The 20,705-nt window shown below is 38.9% G+C and overlaps 3 protein-coding genes across 3 annotated transcripts; 1 reads left to right on the top strand and 2 right to left on the bottom strand.

Annotated features, from left to right (window-relative positions):
• The first annotated feature begins 206 nt into the window (after nt 1-206).
• LOC137741648 (enhancer of mRNA-decapping protein 4-like) lies at nt 207-8,010 on the top strand. The gene is made up of 12 exons (XM_068481340.1): nt 207-1,277; nt 1,718-1,767; nt 1,869-2,025; nt 2,193-2,411; nt 3,304-3,432; nt 3,532-5,130; nt 5,472-5,831; nt 5,952-6,071; nt 6,183-6,353; nt 6,905-7,069; nt 7,195-7,320; nt 7,413-8,010. The coding sequence occupies exons 1-12, from the start codon at nt 450-452 to the stop codon at nt 7,719-7,721; spliced, it is 4,233 nt and encodes a 1,410-aa protein (XP_068337441.1). The 5' UTR covers nt 207-449; the 3' UTR covers nt 7,722-8,010.
• Nucleotides 8,011-9,150: 1,140 nt separating this feature from the next.
• Nucleotides 9,151-9,913, bottom strand: LOC137743747 (chaperone protein dnaJ 11, chloroplastic-like). The gene has a single exon (XM_068483691.1). The coding sequence runs from the start codon at nt 9,838-9,840 to the stop codon at nt 9,406-9,408; it is 435 nt and encodes a 144-aa protein (XP_068339792.1). The 5' UTR covers nt 9,841-9,913; the 3' UTR covers nt 9,151-9,405.
• Nucleotides 9,914-15,382: 5,469 nt separating this feature from the next.
• LOC137742582 (probable galactinol--sucrose galactosyltransferase 1) lies at nt 15,383-19,999 on the bottom strand. The gene is made up of 13 exons (XM_068482491.1): nt 19,616-19,999; nt 18,606-18,865; nt 18,412-18,502; nt 18,083-18,131; nt 17,896-17,987; nt 17,710-17,817; nt 17,487-17,621; nt 16,989-17,399; nt 16,734-16,875; nt 16,571-16,638; nt 16,330-16,464; nt 16,031-16,248; nt 15,383-15,935 (listed from the first exon to the last, which is right to left on the bottom strand). The coding sequence occupies exons 1-13, from the start codon at nt 19,804-19,806 to the stop codon at nt 15,562-15,564; spliced, it is 2,274 nt and encodes a 757-aa protein (XP_068338592.1). The 5' UTR covers nt 19,807-19,999; the 3' UTR covers nt 15,383-15,561.
• Nucleotides 20,000-20,705: the final 706 nt, after the last annotated feature.

The following is a 20,705-nucleotide window of genomic DNA, read 5'->3' as shown; positions in this document are numbered from 1 at the left end:
GGTAGGGATGAGAATATACATTTAAAGATCAATCCCCTGTACGATGTGGGATGTCACACTGCTGATAATTCACAGTTTAATGTCAATTTTTTTATATCAAAATTATAAAATATTATGTCAAAACATGAAATGATATAAACTTCGTCGTTTCATAAAATATAGAATAATAATCACCTCCTTCTCTCTTGTAGTGGTCTCTTCCAAGTCCCCACTTCTTCACTCCAAAGTCCTCCCTCATTCCCACAACTTTTAATTATTTTTCGCTCCCTCTCTCTCCTCTCTGCTCATCACTCCCTTCAGATCCCACTCGCTCTGCAAATCCCAGATTCCCGATCGCCCGTCTCTCTCTCTCTCTAAAATCCATTCCGTCAGGGAATCAAAATCCCATCTTTTTCATTCACTTACAAAACCCACACACACATATTTATAGATCTGCTGCTCCTCCTCCCATGGCTGCCACCGGGAATCAAAATCCGCCGCCGCAGCAGCAACCGCCGCCCTTCGACATGCAGAAGTTCTTTAAACCCACAAGCCCATCTCCTCTCACCCCCCAAACCTCAACCCCCGCCCATTCAAACCAAAACCCTAACCCTAATTTGAGTTCCTCCTCGTTCCCAATCCCGCCCGCTTCTTTCCCTCCTCCCACGGGGCCCTACTCGTACCCGCCCCAAACGGCACCGTTTCACCACCATCAGTTTCAATACCACCCCCACCCGCAGCAGCCCCACCCCCAAATGCCTTACTCTCCGCAAGACCACCTCTTGCTCCACCAGAGGTCTCTCTCGTTTCCCACCCCGCCCCTCCAACCCCCTTCTAATTACAACATTGGCACTCCCGCTTCCAACCCCAACAGCACCGGCGGTAGCAATTCCAATTCAAGCCCGAATTCTGGTGCTCGAATCATGGCGCTTCTTGGTGCTCCTTCGGGAAGTCTAGAGCCTGAGTTGTCGACTCCTACAGGTGTCTCAATGGTGCCCGCTCTCCCTATGGGGATTCCATCCACTGGCCCGACTCGAATGCCCAGCAATAAGCTGCCGAAAGGCAGGCATTTGATTGGTGATAACGTGGTTTACGATGTGGATGTTAGGTTGCAGGGTGAGGTTCAGCCACAGCTCGAAGTTACGCCCATAACCAAGTATGGTTCAGATCCTCAGCTTGTGCTCGGCCGCCAAATTGCGGTTAATAAATCGTATATATGTTATGGATTGAAGCAGGGGAACATTCGGGTGTTGAATATACACACTGCATTGAGATCTTTGTTTCGAGCTCATACGCAGGTTTAAGTCAAATCTTGTATTCTAATTTGTATTCACATCATAGTTTTTTTTGGATTGGTTATGTGCTCTTTTATTTTGTTAAAATGACATTGCTGTCTTTGTCGCTATCCGGGTGTTGATGCCCTTGCATAGTTCATGAATTCAAATTTAGATTCTTTACTTTCGGATGGCTGAAAAAGTTAGTATGACTTCATGTACTATAACTTATGTACCAAGAAATGGCAATGGGAGTTAAACGGAAAGAGAGAGAGCAGTGCTTGAAGTACTGAATTGCAGGAAATATCACTGCTTGACAATTGCTATAAATAAAATAGCTTGATTTATTGAGTGCTAATCTTGTATTCTGTGTCTATCCCTCATTAGATACGGTTTTTGTAAAGCGGTGTAAGCTTGCAAGTTTTTATTATCTTATTGATCTAAGTGATGTCTTGTTCTGCCAGAGGGTCACCGACATGGCTTTCTTTGCTGAGGATGTTCACCTTTTGGCTAGGTAGATGTTTTCTGCTATTCTAATATATATATATATATTTTTTTTTTTGGGTTTTTGCTCATCTAGTTTGGCTTTCTGTTATTTGACATAAATTTGTGCAGTGTAAGTGTAGAAGGACGACTCTTTGTATGGAAGATTTCTGAAGGTCCAGATGAAGAAGGTACGCCACAAATCACTGGAAAGGTTGTCATTGCTATTCAGATAGTTGGAGAGGGAGAAGCTGTTCATCCACGAGTTTGTTGGCACTGTCATAAACAAGTAATTCATCCTTAACTCCTATTTTTATCGAACAGTTAATGGCTCCTTCCATTCAGTGCCTACAGTCATTTTCTGTACATTTTTTGTTCTTCTTTTTGGCTTTCAAGTTTGAATTGGCTGGATGATCTCTCTTTTACTTATGAGTATTATGAAAAATGATCTTACAGGAGGTTTTGGTAGTTGGGTTTGGAAAGCGTGTACTAAGAATTGATACTACTAAAGTTGTGAGGGGTGAAGCCCCTTCTGCTGATGAGCCTCTCAAATGTCCTGTTGAAAAGCTGATTGATGGAGTCCAGTTTGTCGGTAAACATGATGGAGAAGTGACCGATTTGTCAATGTGCCAATGGATGACCACCCGTCTGGTTTCTGCTTCTATGGATGGAACAGTATGTACCTTTACTATATTTGAAGGCTTTGTTTCACCTTACATATTTTCTTGTAGTGAAATTAGTGAAACTTTATACAGCATTTTTGAACGGCTGAAACAAATTTAAGGAAACCCTGTTGCCTGCTCCTTTGTGTCATGGAAAAAAATTCAACTTGGTTATTTGATTTTTGAGTCATATGGATTTGTATACTGTTTGAGGTCAAATTTTAGACACGTTGACTTTCATTGCATATTTTATACTGTTTAATTTATTTGCTCTGTGGAGTTTGGTCTAGGTTTGAGGTAAAATCTTGCATGCATTTTTGCTTCCCTTGCATATTTCACAGTTTGCTTTATGAGTTATGTGGGTTTTGCTTAGTGTTTGCGTTGCATATTTTTTTACTATTGGCTTATGACCTGTATGGAGTTTGGTCTAGATTTAAGGTAAACTCTTGCATATGATTAGCTTCGCTTGCATGCATTCTACTGTTTGCTTTGAGTTATATGGGTTTTGGTCTAGGTTGAGGTGAATTTTTCACTGCCCTTTTCTATTCTCAACTATTTCTGGTCAAATTCTTGAGCTCACCACCTTTTGGCTCATACATTTTGACTGAAAATTTGTCAACAAAATGTTTCTCTTAATACAATATGGCTGGTCAAAAAGTGTGTCCAGTTTTCTGACCCATAATGCAAATGGCTCTGAAGGAATTCCTGGTTCCAAAGTGACTCTGAGAAGTGTCTTGATTTCTACATCAATGTTTGTATTGAAGGGGTAGAGAAATAGTCATGGGCTGTAACATATAATTCACAAGCATCTACTGACATGCACGCGAACACTTTCCTTAAACATTCCTGTTGATGTTTTGTAATAGTTTGTGCTTATTCCACACGAAATGTATGTCATGCAACAGATAAAGATCTGGGAAGATCGCAAGGCTCAACCTCTTTTAGTATTGAGACCCTATGACGGCCAACCTGTTTATTCAGCTACATTTGTGACGGCTCCCCACAGGCCAGATCATATTATACTTATCACAGTGGTAAGTATTTTTTATTCTTTGCTTGTATTATAAGGGTTCTAGTTGTGTTTCTGCGTGTAAGAATGTTCTAGTTTGTAATTATATAAATCTGTTTTATAGGGGCCACTTAATCGGGAAGTGAAGATCTGGTCCTCAGCGAGTGATGAAGGCTGGCTGCTTCCCAGTGATGCTGAATCATGGAAATGTACCCAGACATTAGAGTTGAAGAGTTCTTCTGAACCCCGAGTCGAGGAGGCATTCTTTAATCAAGTGATAGCATTGTCACAAGCTGGCCTTCTCTTACTTGCAAATGCTAAGAAGAATGCTATATATGCTGTACACTTAGAATTTGGTTCTGATCCAGCATCAACCCGCATGGATTACATTGCAGAATTTACTGTTACCATGCCTATTTTGAGTTTTACAGGGACCAGTATATCTTCTCATGGTGAACAGATTGTTCAGGTTTATTGTGTCCAGACACTAGCCATTCAGCAGTATGCTTTGGAATTATCAAAGTGCTTGCCTCCACCACTGGATAATGTGGGATTAGAAAAGTCAGATTCCAATATCTCACGCGATGCAATTGGGGCTGAAGGATATCTATCTGGAAGTAAACCCACAGAGGCACTGCTAGCAAATTCATCACCTAAACCAGCCGTACAAGAAAGTAGTTCTGAGGGTGCAGCTGCCATGAGGTACCCTGTAAGCGCTAGTTCTGTTGAGGCAATCACTTCAAAAGATATTACCACTTCAAATACAGAATCCAGACTTGTTTCATTGGCATCGGCAACGAGTGACTCTGATGCTGTTTTTGTTGCATCACCACCTATTACTTTGAGTCCTAAGTTGTCTGGGAAATTTTCTGGTATAAGAAGTCCAGCAGATAGCTCTGAGGCAGGTCGCACACTTAATGACCATGGTGGAGACCAACAAGTCAATGATTACTCAGTTGACAGGCAAATGGACGCTGCTCATTTAAACATGTCAGATGTGCCTGCAGTGGATGAAGACTCGAGGAATGATGAACCTAAAGTTGGACAAGATGATTTATCTAGTGTGCTCAATCCCCCTATCATGTTCAAACATCCAACCCATCTAATAACTCCCTCTGAGATTTTAATGGCTGCTTCATCTTCTGAAGCTGCTACTATTGAAAGCAAGAGTGAGGGGGAGGGAAATATGCAAGATGTTCTTGCTAACAATGATGTAGGTAATTCTGAGGTGGAGATGAAAGTAGTGGGTGAAACGAGATCTACTCAAATTGATGAATTTGGCTCTCAAGGAGAACCACAAAAAGCTATCTCAGAAAATAAAGAAAAATACTTTTGCTCCCAGGCATCAGATCTTGGAATTGAAATGGCCCGAGAATGCTGTGCGCTACCAGCAGAAAATTATGTTACAGATGAAGCTCGGCAAGTTGATGATGCCAGCGTGACAGAACCACCAGGCCAGTCTCATGCTGGAGACGAAGACCAGGACTCTGCAAAAGATGTTTCTGTGTCATCTACCCCCCCAACAGTTTTGCAATCGCAGACATCAAATACAAAAGTGAAAAAACAGAAGTGGAAAAATTCACAAGCATCAGGTTCATCGTTCCCATCAGCAACTGTGCTCAATTCAATAGATTCCACCAACGAACATGGTGTGAGTTCAAGCCTACCCTCTTTAGAAGCTGCACACCCTCAAATTATGGCCATGCAGGATACGGTTAATCAGGTAATTGCCAATCCCCGTACGGTAATATTTGGCATATGAATTATTCTCCACATGACAACTGAAGACTTTCTTTTATAGTTTGAAGACTACTCATCCTTTATCTTGACAAAATAGTGCTACTGCCACTTCAGTGCCTCTGTTAATCTTTTTCTTTGTCACGTTGGAACATGTCCTATTTAAGATGGATTTTCTTGTCCTATTTCAGATGTTTATATTTTTGGAAAAGTGAAAAAGTTGTATGTATATGATGTAGTGTGGGTTGTGTTGTAGAAAAGTGGACTGGACCTGTATTTATTTCAATCATCCTTATCTTTACTTTGTGTACTTTTCTGTTCGTGCAGCTACTGACCATGCAGAAAGAAATGCAAAAGCAGATGACAATGATGGTTGCAGGCCCTGTTACAAAGGAAGGGAGGAGATTGGAAGCTGCTCTTGGGCGAAGTATGGAGAAGACTGTAAAGGCCAATAATGACGCTCTATGGGCTCGTTTTCAAGAAGAGAATGCAAAGAACGAGAAGTTATTGCGAGACCGTAATCAGCAAATAACCAGTTTGATCAATAACTTCATAAACAAGGACTTCCCAGTCATGTTGGAGAAGGTGGTGAAGAAGGAATTATCTGTGATTGTACCAGCTGTTGTTCGTGCTATAACTCCAGCGATTGAGAAGGCCATACCTTTGGCTATTTCTGATTCCTTCCAGGTTAGAACTTTGGATGATTTGACCCCTTCTTCAATAAAGCTGGCCTAGAATTCTATATGATCTGGTATCTTTCATAATAAAGTTGCCTTCTAGTTATCTAATTTGATGCATGTGTTGCAGAGAGGAGTGGGTGACAAGGCTGTTAATCAGTTGGATAAATCTGTTAACTCAAAACTTGAAGCTACTGTTTCCAGGCAAATTCAGGCACAGTTTCAAACTTCTGGCAAACAAGCTCTTCAGGTGTGTATTTGCCGATGGTAGCTTAACTTTCTTGAATTTGTAATCTGAATATGTAACATGTTACCTTGGTTTTGACAATTTATTTACTGATACTATGACCTTTGCACACAGGATGCTCTCAAGTCTAGTATGGAAGCTTTGGTAGTACCTTCCTTTGAGAAGTCATGTAAGGTCATGTTTGAGCAAGTAGATGCTACGTTCCAGAAAGGAATGGTTGAACACACAACTGCGGCCCAGCAGCACTTTGACTCTGCACATTCGCCATTGGCACTGGCTCTAAGGGTGCGTATGCTTTTACCAAGTCCAACCATTTTCCTCTTGATAATTTTTTGTTGGCAAACTTCCCTTCTCTTATATTTGAACGGTTATAATCCTTGGGGTCTCAGACTATATTCAGAAAACAAGTGAGAGATCATGTGCTCGTTGTCAAATACAGTGAGCCAAATATGAATTTTGCACAATGATCTTGTTTGATGTTTTATGTTTAACTGAATGTAAGCTGATATATCAGATTTTTTGTGTGTGGTGTTTTATACGGTTCTCCTTGCATGAAAGTAGCATCCGACGTTTTGATTCTATTGTTGTACATGGTAAATATCATTAGAGATAAGGATATGATAGTTTGTGTTGACTGAAAAGATGATTCTATATTGTAAGATACAATTGTTTTCTTTCGGTCAGTCAAGGTTTTACTCATGATATCTTTTGGGAATGAAGTAATTTTTTTTTTCCTTTGCTTTTGCTATGTCTTTTGATACCCACTGCATGGCTTAATTTCGTTTGTATGTTCATCTGTTCCTACGGTTGATTTTATATTTTGATGATATTTGCAGGAAGCTATTAATTCTGCATCATCGGTTACTCAAACCTTAAGCGGAGAAGTGGCTGATGGTCAACGTAAGCTCATAGCTCTTGCAGCTGCACGGGCAAACTCAAGTGCAGTAAATCCTATGGTCACACAACTCACTAATGGACCTTTGGGTGGTCTCCACGAGAAGGTTTGTTCTCTATCTTAAATTTGTGGAATCTGTGGATATGTAACTCCAAAATGTTCAATTTTATCATTGAGGGTTGGTTGGTCGACTATTTTTATCATGAAAAGCAATTTATTTTTGCATGATAGGTTGAGGTACCTTTGGATCCAAAGAATGAGCTATCGAGGCTGATATCTGAACGCAAGTACGAGGAGGCTTTCACAGCAGCTCTGCAAAGAAGCGATGTGACCATCGTATCGTGGTTATGCCATCAGGTATGCTTTAGATGATACCCATGGTGGTTATCAGAGATTCTGAGCTTGCAAAGGATTATCAGCCTGAAACATTCTTACGGCTCTTTTTCCAGGTTGATCTGCGTGGGATATTGCTGTCGAATCCTGTTCCCCTGAGCCAAGGTGTGCTTCTCTCTCTTTTGCAACAACTGGCCTGTGATATCAGCAATGATACACCCAGAAAAGTTGCGTGGATGACGGATGTGGCGGGTGCCATAAACCCGACTAACCAAATGATTGCGATGCACGTACGGCCTGTATTTGAGCAAGTTTACAATATACTGCACCATCAACATGCCTTGCCTACGGTCTCTAGTGCCGAACACACTAGTATCCGACTTCTCATGCATGTCATCAATTCCATGATGATGGCCTGTAAGTGATTATCCATCTCTCGACAAATCTACCATTGTGCAAGAAACAATTATTATATGGACATTTTGTACAAAAATCTGCTGTGATCTCTTATGAAAAGCGTCGCCGAACCGTGTAGAGTCAGTTTTCGTCGAATTGGATACATAGGGCTTAGGCATTTCGGGTTTTTTTCTTCGGGATACTGTATTTATCGTCTGTTTTTCGCCTTTCTTTTACTTGTCATAGCTCTATGTAAACTTGCAATTTTGTGTTTTCTTCACACCTGTGAATGCATCTGTGTTTCTATTTTTCCTTAAATTTTAGATGTGTCTTTCGAGGTTATGGTGAATAATTTGTAGACAAAGGTCCCCAACAAATTGCGATGAGAGTCAATCTATGGTACATGTTTAAGGAAGTGAGTTGATATTGTTGTACCAATACAACTAACATGTCTTAGGCTTAAATGTTAAAATGGTCTCTGTGTTTTACCGTACTGATCAATTTAGTCGTCGTGTTTTCAATTTTGCCAATTTGGTTTTTGTGTTTGACTCAGTTAGTCGATGTGCTCCTTTTCAATCCAATTACTGTTAAAATTTTAAAAACATGTTTCAAATTGATAAAAACAAACAACAAAATTGAAACCTCCCACCTCCTACATTTCCCCTTATCCTAGCCACCGCCATTACCAAATCCATCCAAAACCAACACTTCAGCCACCTTGAATCGTCCCATAACCACCCATCCTATCTCTATCCGAAAAAATACCCCACGGTTCCCCGCCTGCCATTGAATACCGTGTCATTTTTTCAGCGATACATCGACGTTGCATTGCTCTCCACCTTCCGCTCCGCTGCGCCAACGTTTGACCTATACGACCCTAATCCGAGTCATCCTCGCATCCATTACCTTCGTAGCATCGATCTGCACACCTTCTCCCCCTTTGTAGGTCTCTCTTCCCCACTGCACATTCATGACTGGAGATGTTGCCTTGAGTTCTTAATCTGAACTTTTTATTTTATTTAATTTTATATTGAGCTTTTCATATTTCTCAACTAAATAGAGTTTTTAATAAATTAAAATGAAATATTTAACAGTAAATTAACGGAATTGACTAGAATGGCCAACGATTTATAGCACAAGGACTATGCTGATCAAATTTAAAAAATGAGACTAAATTGATAATATAAACACATGAACCCTTTAGACATTTAAGCTTATTTTTAATCATTTTATTAGAACCCAAATAAAAGGGTTAATTTATCTTGGGTGGCGCTACTCACAAACTCTTGAATTTTAATTTTTTGTCACTAATCATCTTAATTTGTTAGATTAGATGTTAAATTAAGGAGTTGACGAGATTCGAATTTACACCGTGATGCAAAGACAACATTCCCTATGGATCACTTGCAGTCATTAATCACCTTTAATTCATTAGATCCGACAACAAAAAATTATGTAAAAAACATTGAAATTAATATAAATAAATAAATAGATGTAGTTTCCGTTCAAATTCATTCACTTCGTACCCCGTCATCATAAAAGCATTTACAAAAAATTTCCCTACCTTCTAATTTTTTTTCTTTTTACACGTCACTCTTAAATTTCTTTTCTTTTTCAAGAAAAGGAAAAAAAAATAAACACAAGCAAAAGTCGGTGTCTGCTGAGTCAGCGGCGAGTCTGGTGGACCCCGGGATTCTATTCGCTTTACGTTTTCTACCAGCACTGGTCCGTTTCCCACCTCCGGGTCGAGTAAAACCCGTCGGCTCGAAACCCGACCGACCTTCTCCGCCGATTAAAATCAATGTGAGCAGCGCCCAACGACATGTCGTACACCGCCCGGGCCGCCGGATCTGACAGCGTGGCGTAGGCGTTGTGAATCTGGATGAAATCCCGGCCGTCGGACTCCGATCGCGACGCATCCGGGTGGTATTCCTTGGCCAAGCCCCGGTACGCCGACTTGATCTCCGATTGCGAAGCGTTGGCCGTGACTCGGAGGACGTCGTAGAGACTCGCCGCCGAGGCACCGGGTCGCGGCTTGGCCTCTGTGAAGGCCTGGGCGGAGGATGCCTTGATCTGGAAACTCCGCCGCTGGGGCGGTGGCATTTTGGGAAGGGGGTTTGCGGCGGGGGGGAAGAGGGTTGTAGACATTGGGGATTTTGGCGGTCTGCGAAGGGCAATTTGGGAATTGGAAGAGTTTGGGAGGAGGAGGAGGAGGATGAGGAGGAGGTTGGTGTGAATGGAACTTTTGAAAAGGAGGTATAAATAGGAGTCAAAATGCAAAGACGCAGCAAAATCTGTGTGTGTGCCGTGGGTTTTCAGGGGGCGCTGACGTGACACGTGTTCCAGCGGCTTACAGTTTATATTTATTGCTTCTAGAAGCACCAAGGTTTTCCCAAAATACACGGCTTTGGCTAACGGTAAATTATTTTTTAATTTAACTATTCTTTAGTCTCACATGCTATGAGCAATTCGGTGAATTTTGATTTAAATTATTTTAGTCGTAGGATTAAATTGAGTTATTATATATATATTTTTACTGTTTGATTTGTTCATATTCGATCTTAATCTTTGGATTTAATATTTTTGTATATTTGATTTAAAAAAAAAAAAAGGAATCTAAACCGTTGGTTGAACCAACAGTCTAACTATGTGGGTTGTCCGGTAAATAAAATATTCGTTCATCTTTCCATAAGTGACCGACAGAGTCAGCAACTGGATCCCAGCCTCTAACTTTGACTCATTGTTTGGGTTAAATTTGGACAGAAAATAATTTTAACCCAAATTTTTTTAGCCCAATGATTGGAAAAGATGTAGGTGAGTTTAAAACTTAAATTTTGAGTTTCAACCTAGCCATTGGAGTTGGTCTAATAACTAGGGTTTAGTGAATGTATCACTAAATTTGTGTGATTGACCTGATATTCAACTTATTATAAATGTCTAGTGTGATACTTAATTATAATTGGTTAATTGCGTGGTTGTCAAAATCTTAATAAAAAAAATAAAAATTTATCATATGCGAATGGTACATAAAATTGTAACTTGCCCTAGGTTAATTTTTTTTTTTTTTTTGGTAAACAACGAGGAATACAACCCAAATTAAAACTAACTCAAAATAGCAATGAAACAAAACGAGTTCGAAAGACTCCAAAAATTTCGTCTATAAGAGTCGATTCAATCCAGGAGGCTGATCAAACACATGAACGCCAACATTCTTATTAAAATTTCAATTTGCCAACTGATCTGTCATATAATTCTTCTTTCAGAATTACAGTTTTGATAAAAAAAGGAAGTAAGTTTTTAGTATTTATTTTTCATAGAACACTTGTAGATATTTTGTAGAGACATGATGATGAAGATGGGCAGGCAACTAACTATGCTATCAAACTTTACTTAAAAACTTTTTCCGTGGTGTTGGTGTTGTAGGACGTGCCTTTTTTTTTTAAGGAAGATATTTCAAGTGATATCATACAAGTCAAGTCACAAAAGACATATAGTTTGCTACATACTCTCTGTTTAATAGTGTGCTCCTATACTATAACAATTTTGAATAGAATTCCCTTCTCTTTGAATCCTTCTCTTCGAACTCAAGAGTTCTCAAGAAATTTGAACCGTTTAAATTAATTATGCGATCACCATTAGCCGATTTCGTTGGCCGCTTCATACAGACTAAAAAATGCTGTTCAATTTAAATTATATACTTTGAATTTTTTAATCTGTAAGTTCTGGAGTGTAAGAGGCGAATATCTGAATTCATATAAAGCAAGTATAGGAAGCGTGGCCCTCCCGAATAGACAAGTGAAAGGGTCCTCTTTCTAACCCCCATAGATGGAGTTGAGATGGTTTGCCACGTAAGAAGGGCTTCTAGAAACCCTAGTCTTGCTGACTGAAAAATTGTACTCCCTACGGCCTCTACACTCCTAACCCACGCAGGCATTAAATAGTTGGCACTAGGTTATGCCACCCTTCTAGAAGCCTTTCTTTTTTCCCAAAAATGGGGAGGGAGAGAGAGAGAATAATTAGGTGGTAATGGAAGGCTTTTCCTTATTCTGAATGTATGATCAGATCATGCTACAAACGATATTACTATTTTAAATTAGACGGGGAGAGAGAATTTGAAATTCAAAGATAATAAGTTGAAAATTAGGGAAAAAAAAACTCTGTCTACCAAGAGAATCTATTAATTGCAGGTTTGCAACACAATGAAGAGTCTTATTTTCGTTACAATATCAGAAAAGTTTGATCATTATCATCTTCTAATGTGGTAAAGGATGTTAGTCTTATATATATATAAGAGTCTTGTTCTTCAAAGGTCCTCATTTTGAGAATATGTAAGGACCAAATGTATATTAGTCAAAATATTAAATTAGTTTAGATTCAAATGCTTAAAGTAATTCACAACTTAATAAAGCAAAAGCAACTTAAAATCCATAAACCATTAGAAAACTCATTTTCTTGTTTTGCTTTGATAATTAAAAGCACTTCAAGTCATCATGTTTGCTATTTTAATGCTTCCAAAACAAATGTTTCCTTACCATTAACTGAGAGATTTGTTGGTGTGCCGGGAACACGACTCGATACACCAAGTGTCATTATACAAGTGGATGGACATTTGAAAAGCAAAAAACTTCTCCCCAACACTTGGTGTTGAGGGACATGTTCCTCGGTACACTGAAAAAATTCTTCCATTAACTACCCTAGTACACTGAAAAATTTCTTCCATTAACTACCCCAGTACACTGAAAAATCTCTCTCATTGACTACTACATAGAGAGCTAATAGCTTTTTGTTTCTCTCTAATCCTTGGATCCTCCTTAGGGGTCATACATGAGTAGATCAATCGACGTAAGTTCTGGATTAATTAGTGCCTGCTTCATGTCTAAAAACATCCTCCGGGATCGATCTCTGTATCCGCCAACTTCGGAAAGTATTAAGCATGTTATAATCTTTGACTCCTGTAAGTCTAACAAGTAAGTTACCATATGAAGGGTGAAGTCTCTTTACTTTTGCTGCCCCAAGAACCCACATTGTCAATTCCATTGGTGTTCGGGTATGGCAACCAAAGTTCTTGCTCAGATCGAAAGACAGCTTGTACTTGTCAAACTCAAGTAACCGGTTCTCAACTAAGTTCTTATTAACCCATGTTACTCGCCCACTTCATACAATGTAAATTTAAATTGTTTTAGTTAAATCGTGTAGTCCGAATTTGTTGATCCGCGAGTTCCGAAAGTTGTGAGATTCCAAGAGGATGTGAATTATATAAAGCTAGTATAGCAAGCGTGGCCCTACCAAATAGACAAGTGAAACGAGTCCTCTTTCTAACCACTATAGATGTAGTTGAGATGATTTGCCACGTGAGAAAAGGCTTCTAGAAACCCTTGTCTTGCTCACTAAAATTGGGCCCTAAAACTGGGGAAAGGTTCTGGGATTTTGGAGATTTCGTGATCGTGATTGTTTATTGTATATTATGTGGTCAGTTTTCATTAGATACTATTTATATTTAATTTAAAATTTAAAATAATTTCTGATCGCACGATATACAATGAACGATCACGATCACATAATCTTCAAAATTCCCAGAAAAAAAACGGGCGAGAATCGTTTTCCCTAGAACTGTACTCTCGACGGCCTCTACACTCCTAAAATCCACACTGGCATTAAATAGTTGGTACTAGGCCATGCCACCCTTCTAGAAGCCTCTCTCTTTTATCCAAAAAAATGGAAATAGTAAGAGAAAGAAAATGGAAATAATTAGATGGTAGTTGAAGGCTGATGTATGATTAGATCAAACACAATGAAGACGAAAAAATGATATTTGTTATTACAAGCGATATTAATATTTTAAGTTGGAGGAGGAAGAAAATTTGAAACCTAGCGTACTTCAAGTTATCATGTTTGACATTTAATTCTTCAAAAAGAAAATGTTTGAACTTTGCAGTCTCCTTGCCATTAATTGAGATTTAATATAACGAAAACACGATGGTACATTAAGTGTCATTATACAAATAAATGAACATTTGAAAAACAAACTTCTGCTCAACACTTGTACCGAGTCGTGTTCTCTGATCCACGGAAAAATCTCTCCCTTTAACTTCTACATGAAGAGCTAAGAGCTTTTTGTTACTCTCTAATCCATGAATCCTCCTCATGAGACGTACAAGCTCTAGGTCTGTTGTCCCCTTTTGTGTCTTCTTTGTGCTCTAGGTGTGCTGTCCTCTTTTGCGTCTTCTTTGTGTCTCTTTACTAATATTTTGACACATGTTCTTTAAATTACCTTAGAGAAAACTCTGTTAATTTTTTTATTTAACATTTTAAAGTTAATAAAAAAAATCCGAAATAATCACTGGTTGTTGGGTTAACAAGATGAGCAAATCCAAAATAAGATTCTTTGCTTTCTTCTTTGTGGCTCTACACTTCCTTTCGTGTATTTTACTGATAATCAAGATGCTCGACACTCTTGTACAATTGATCAATAGATCCTTTCAAAGAGCCAATCTGATCTTTTATTAACTTTTAGATGTTAAATAAATAAAAAACCGAGTTATCTCTGAATTAAGTTAGATGACATATGTCGAAATATTAGCAAGAAGACACAAAGGAGACACGAAAGGAAACTTCAGACCTAGAGCTCTTTCCTAATGCACTAATGGAGTCGGAGATTATAACTTGCCTTATACTTTCCGAGGATGGCGGACGCAGAGATCAAATCCGGATGATGTTTTTTACATGAAGCAAACACTAATCCAAAAACTTCTTTGAGAATACATCGATCGATCCACTCATGTATGAGACATAGGAGGATTTATGGATTAGAGAGAAACAAAGGAGACACACAATATGGGACAGCAGGCATAGAGCCAGACAAGAATTACATACAGAATCTCTGCCGAGACAAGACAGTAGTATAAGTCCAACGAGTAAGTTACCATATGAAGGGTGAAGACTCTTTACTTTTGCTGCCCCAAGAACCCACATTGTCGATTCAGCTGGTGGTTCGGGCATGGCAACTAAAATTCTTGCTTCGGATCGAGGACAGTTCTCATCCGAGAGAGGAGGGAGCCTGCCGGTGAATTTTCAGTCAGTCATAGGAAGGCCAGATCGTGTTAGGCATGTAGCAATGCCAAGTATCACCATACTAAACACCCATTCTGCAGAACCGATCGAGAAGCCAATAGCCAACCATTTTCGGAGCATGAGGTCCTCCATTTACACTGAACACTTATGATGCAATTGTCATGGAAAATGAAGTTTATTTGTTTGGTACAGCATCGTCATTAGAATTCAATTCCTACTACTTCATAAGAATGTAGGTGTTCATTATTTTCACGCAACGAACGACTGCTCGTTCCAAAGGAACATCCTTAACCGAAACCCAAAACTTCCCCAACTCAACGTTCCATATTCACTAACGATCCGATCCTAAGTCTGAAGCATCGAAGTATAATAAAACGTGTGGAGAGAGGAAGGAACTTCGAGCAAAGATCGTAAGGCATCCACGCATCAAAAAGACGGTGTCATTCCACTCAGATTGTACAGTGCCCTTTGTGATTGTCCTTCACAAGAAGCAACGCTGCTACTCAGCTCCGCCTAGCAGACTTTCCACATCACAAACATTGGGCAAACATCCAAGCAAGCAAACATTCCATGTCAAGATTCAAACTATCGAAATAATACTAACGGTCACACATTTGACTAGTTAAATAGAAGCTTTCATTTCTCTCCCAATTTCACGAATACAAACTACAAGCCACGATGCAGACAATAACAGCAGTCTGCATTTTCCTTCCAATTTTAGTTACTTCAACGACAAGGTACACTGCTTCCTTCTACACACCTACACAACATTCTAATACAACACTTGTAATTTATACCTTAAAACTCGATGATGATGTCCCAAAGGTGCAGTTCTTTCTCTGGCACCCTCAAATCAGTGGTGAGTAAACCAGACGTGTCTTCATATCCAAACTCAGTTTCCTCCGAATCAACTGTTATCCTCTTGGGTCGAGCTGATGAGTAGGCTCCAAATGTGCCACATCCACGAGCTTTCACCACAACTGTTGTGCTTGTGTTAGGTTCATCATATTCTTTTATGGCTCCCCCAGAGTTCAACATCTTGATTAGGCCTATAGGAGCAAATTTTACGCCGCTGGACAGTTCCTTGACAGGAACCACTGTGAAGACTTCATATTCCCGGGTTTTTAATGTTATTGTCATGGATGCATCCTTGGGAAGATAAGACACCCCTCCTGAAAATTTAAATCAATAGAATTTGTTAACACTCTAAATAGTATGGTCTACTAGTAAAGCGTCAAGACTACAACAAATCAAATGCTAAACTTACCACCAAGATGAGAAAATACGACAACATCCCCAGACCATTGCTCATCTGCAACCTTGGGCAGATAATCAACATCTTTAGCCCGAATAACCCCGGTAATTGTGCCTGGTTCCAGGTCGTGGATGAGGTTCGTCTTTCCAACCTTACACCACCCAGCTCCCTGGCAATTGAAGACCCCCACAACTCCAGTAACATCGTTCAGATTCCATATCTTCAGAAGACTGTAATAACATAATTTGGATTAGAAAACACACATTATTTGAAGAGACAAAACCACAAAAGATTGATGTCCTTTTACGAACCTTTTCCCATCTCGGGCAGGATCAGAAAATAAGCAATCTCTTGTTGGTCTTCCTGGAAGTTTGGCCCTCAAGATAGATCCATCAGGAAGTACAAGCTTCCTCAGAAGATCGAAGTCATGCTGCCCAGGCTTGTCACTGCATCATATATAAATAGCCCCCATATAAATTAGTCTCTGGTTTGATTATTTAATTTATTTCATATCAGAAGGAGAAGCTGGCAAGGACAAAAACAAATACATACCTAACATAAATTGCACATCCTCCGACTGCGCGAGCTGCTCCATGATATTCAGCCATTGGATGCAGGCTCTAACATCCAGAACAAATCCAAAATAAGAATCGAAAACTAAAACAAAATAGGAGAGTACATGAACTTCAAACTAATATCAGAGTTGGCTGCTTACTTGAAACATATCCCAATCCGGCTGCATAAACTCCCCAAGGAAAACAGTGTTGTAAGCAACTGATGCGATATGAATTGTATGCGACGCTGGATCTCTAGGCCAGAAATCATCTGATGCCCTTATAACAGCTGTACGCTTCACGCTAGCAAATTCAAGGTCACACCAAATCATTAATGTTGAGAATTCATACAAAAAAAATTCAAGGTCTTACGAAATCAGAAATATTGCACACACAAATGTGAAATAGATTTTTACCTGTATAAAGCGTCTGTATTGTGACTCATACAAGAAATAATTTCGTTGTTAGGAAAGTTTCTAGCGATAGACGCTTCCAATGCTTGATGGTATTTTCTCGTAAGTTTTACCCTTCCACCATGGCCTGCCCCTAGGGTCTCAAGAATGTTCTGAACATCAACTTTGACTCCATCTATACCAGCTGATGCGAGATAAGAGTGCAGTTCATCATAAAAGTTGAAAATTTTATCGGGATTCACAAGGCCGAGCCCATTTGTGGTAATATTTTTCAAGGCAAAGCAATCCTCATTAGACTCAACCCCTGGAGATGAAATTGGGTAGGCCAACTTTGAATCGTAGTGTTCCATTTCAGCAACACCAGGTCTAACACCTCCCCAATATCCAGTTATGGCATGCCACACATAAGCATATCTGCAAGTTCGAAAAACAAACATAAGTACTTCCTAATAAACTAAATGGTTGTGACAACCAAATGTCAGAAAATACAATAAGACTTACTTCAAAGCGTATTTTTCTTTAATTTCGGTAACAATGTGGCGAAGCCCCAAAGCAGGATCCTCTACTCTCTGACCCTCTTTACCATCTTTCTGAAATTTGTGGTTCTCTTTGATATGTGTTAACCTGTTTGCAAAGCTGCAAGAAAAGAACAGAAATATTAATATAACGAAATCTGTAAGGTGAGACAACGTGAAAACGAGAGTACTTTGGACCAAGTGCTCACTTTGCTGTGTTATCAGCTATGTATGGAACACCAGAAGAATCCATGTCGACTGACTGCCATCCGTCATCAAGAATAACAAACTTTGGAGGGGCTCCACCACTTTCTAGGCTGCAAAAAACACTTGTTACTGTCTCTGTAATGCTAATGTCGAGTATTCAAAAGCATCCATAACGAGAATATCAGTACCTCTGCAATCCTTGCTTCAGGCCTTCTGAAGTCACGTTGGTGTAGAAAGCATCCCATGTACACCAGCCAAACCAGTTCAACATGTCTGGCATCTGAAACATAAAGCATATTCACTTAGAGATGATCGAATTGAGGGAAAAGAAAAGGCGAATTCAATTTACAAGAACTGCGAAAAAGATTACGTTACCTTCTTTCTCTCACGATGAGAAAATGTCTGCAAATGTTTCTCCACAGTCCTGTGTACAGTTAAAGTTACAATTAAGTCAATCGTATACACATTCACAAATAAATGTTGCCAAGAAAGAGTGGCAGTCCCAATTCAATTTTATTTTCGACTTCAACGAGGAATCTCTATCAGAACTTCAATATCTTCGTTTATCCTAAACTAAAAGCATGGCGATCTAATTCCTTTCTACCATTTTCAACAAAAAATTTAATTGAACATTTTCACAAAGTGACGAGCAGAAACCAAAGAATATATTAGCAAGCATGCAATTTATTAACTCTTCAACTTACTTCACAGAATCTGTGATGACATCGAAGGGGTCTGATCCGGCTCCAACGAAAACCAAATGACTACCCTCAAACCCATCAACAGCAGGATCTCCTACAAAACGCAGATTTTTTATCATTTCAAAACCAACCAAAATTACTTCTAACAGACCAAAATACATATGAAATTTTTTTAAAACCTTTTCCTTTTGCCTTACCACTTTCTAGGCAGATTTCAATCTCATTACGTTCATTTCCTTGAAGAACAGCCCTGAAGTCCCCTTCGAGAATCGGTAAGAAAACTGTATAAGCTGCAGATTGATCCGCTCCATCATTGCTTCCTTCACCAAAATGAGACTCATCCTTCGTTTCCACGATCAAAAACTGAGTCTCAAAGGGAACATCTTGGCCACTATTGCCCATCCTCTGTGTCATCCACCATAATTTAAACCGGAAAACGCACATAAAACGCAATCCCCTGCACAAAAGATCGATTACATCAAACATTCACGTAGGTTCAAGCCACAAATCCAAATTATGAATCTTAACCACATCACTAATCACAATTAGAAAATAGAAAAGACAACATCCTAAAACTTACTAAAGTTTTAACAGTTCATTAACATTAACACGGAATTAAGCCACAAATCTAAAAGTTGACACCTTTCCCACATCACTAATCACAATTAGAATTTATTATTAAATGACTTATATACATCAACATATAATCAAGTAATTAACCGAAAAGCATATGTTGAAGCCAAAAAATCCAAATTATGACACTTTCCCACTCTACAAATCACAATAAAAAATTTGAAAACAAAAGATCACGAAACTTACTTAAAGTTCCCAATTGCATTAACACAAAATTAAGCCACAAACCCAAAATATGACCTTTCCCACACCACTAATCACAATTTAAAAGTGAAAATAAAAGAACTTACTCAAATTTCCAATTGCATTAACACATAATTAAGCCACAAATCTAAAATATGACCCCTTTCGCCATCACTAATCACAATTTAAAAGTGAAAACAAAAGAAGTCACTCAAATTTCCCAATAGCATTCACACATAATTAAGCCACACATCCAAAGAATGACCTTTCCCACACCACTAATCACAATTTAAAAGGTTAAAAAAAAAAAAAACAAGATCGTACTTAACGATTAACGGGTCGAAAATCACGATTAAAAAGGTGAAAAAGAAGGAAAAAATGAAAAACTTACTCAAGTTTGCCAATCGGAAAGACCCTGCGGCTACCAGTGTGATCAGATTGGACACCAATGAAAGCACCATTGGCCAATGCACCCCCACATGCCGGAGTAACCACAACGTTGTCATGAACCTCAGACAACACTTTGTTCCCCAACACCACCAAGTTCCCATCCTCCACAGAAATCCCTGCCCCAACCGTCATCTTTGCTCTTCCTCCGCCGCAAAAAGTCCACCAAAAACACCAACTACAACTCCAAAGTTCGAGTGAAACAAGAACACCCCAACACCAGCAATGGAATTAAATTGCAGAGTCGGACACGAATAGTGGAGAAAAATCTACGGAGAGGTATTTATAGCATAAATTATAAACTGTCGCAATTAATTGTTGAGTTATGCAAATTTGAATTTTGCAATCCAGGGACTCCGTGGAAATCGGGGAAAAAATGACACTTTCCTCAGATATTTGTTCAAACGTAAACAAAAATATCTTTGTGTTGGCGGGAGAGCGATATATCTGGGATTTGTTGCATGTACCGTGTTGCCACGTATTTCAATCATATGTATTTTCGAAGCATATTAAATCATTGAGTTGTATTATTGTTGTCGACTTCTATATTTTCGACAGACAAAGTTATACACCAGTCTTTCGATTAGTGGCCGTCAAATATGTGGTCGGAATAAATACATAGTAATGCTTGAGAAATTCTTCAGTGTGCCACAACACTGAGTTTTTAACTAATTATATTATTACATTTGATGTACTGAATTGTATTTACGATTGAAAAATATCTTTGTATGCTGAATCAGAATGTTTTGTCATACATACACAGTGAAACATGTGATGTGTACGAGCGTAATGATATTTCAAGAAATAAAAAGACAAAGAAAAAATTTGAGGTGTGACAATAATTCTTGGTTAACATAGTGGCACGTATCTACATCTTGTAATTTGGATGATTGATGAGTTTAGACTAATGAGGATAATATATTAATATAATGAACATCTTATAATTTGGATGATTGATGAGTTTAGACTAATGAGTATAATATATTAATATAATGTAAGTGAATTCATCATTCTAATTTGTGATTTTGAAGGTA

The sequence above is a fragment of the Pyrus communis genome, chromosome 8 (genome assembly GCF_963583255.1).
Source record: "Pyrus communis chromosome 8, drPyrComm1.1, whole genome shotgun sequence".
Classification (NCBI taxonomy): domain Eukaryota; kingdom Viridiplantae; phylum Streptophyta; class Magnoliopsida; order Rosales; family Rosaceae; genus Pyrus; species Pyrus communis.
This window is presented reverse-complemented; position numbering and strand designations above follow the sequence as displayed.

What these genes read in the sequence shown, in the direction of transcription:
- LOC137741648 (XM_068481340.1), top strand. Translation starts at nt 450, where the DNA reads ATGGCTGCCACCGGGAATCAAAATCCGCCGCCGCAGCAGCAACCGCCG. An exon ending in ATATTATACTTATCACAGTG is followed by an intron (nt 3,433 to 3,531) that starts GTAAGTATTTTT and finishes TCTGTTTTATAG; the next exon opens with GGGCCACTTAATCGGGAAGT. An exon ending in TGCAGGATACGGTTAATCAG is followed by an intron (nt 5,131 to 5,471) that starts GTAATTGCCAAT and finishes CTGTTCGTGCAG; the next exon opens with CTACTGACCATGCAGAAAGA.
- LOC137742582 (XM_068482491.1), bottom strand. Translation starts at nt 19,806, where the DNA reads ATGACGGTTGGGGCAGGGATTTCTGTGGAGGATGGGAACTTGGTGGTG. An exon ending in CTCATCGTGAGAGAAAGAAG is followed by an intron (nt 17,988 to 18,082) that starts GTAACGTAATCT and finishes TTTATGTTTCAG; the next exon opens with ATGCCAGACATGTTGAACTG. An exon ending in CGTATTTTCTCATCTTGGTG is followed by an intron (nt 15,936 to 16,030) that starts GTAAGTTTAGCA and finishes TTAAATTTTCAG; the next exon opens with GAGGGGTGTCTTATCTTCCC.
- LOC137743747 (XM_068483691.1), bottom strand. Translation starts at nt 9,840, where the DNA reads ATGTCTACAACCCTCTTCCCCCCCGCCGCAAACCCCCTTCCCAAAATG.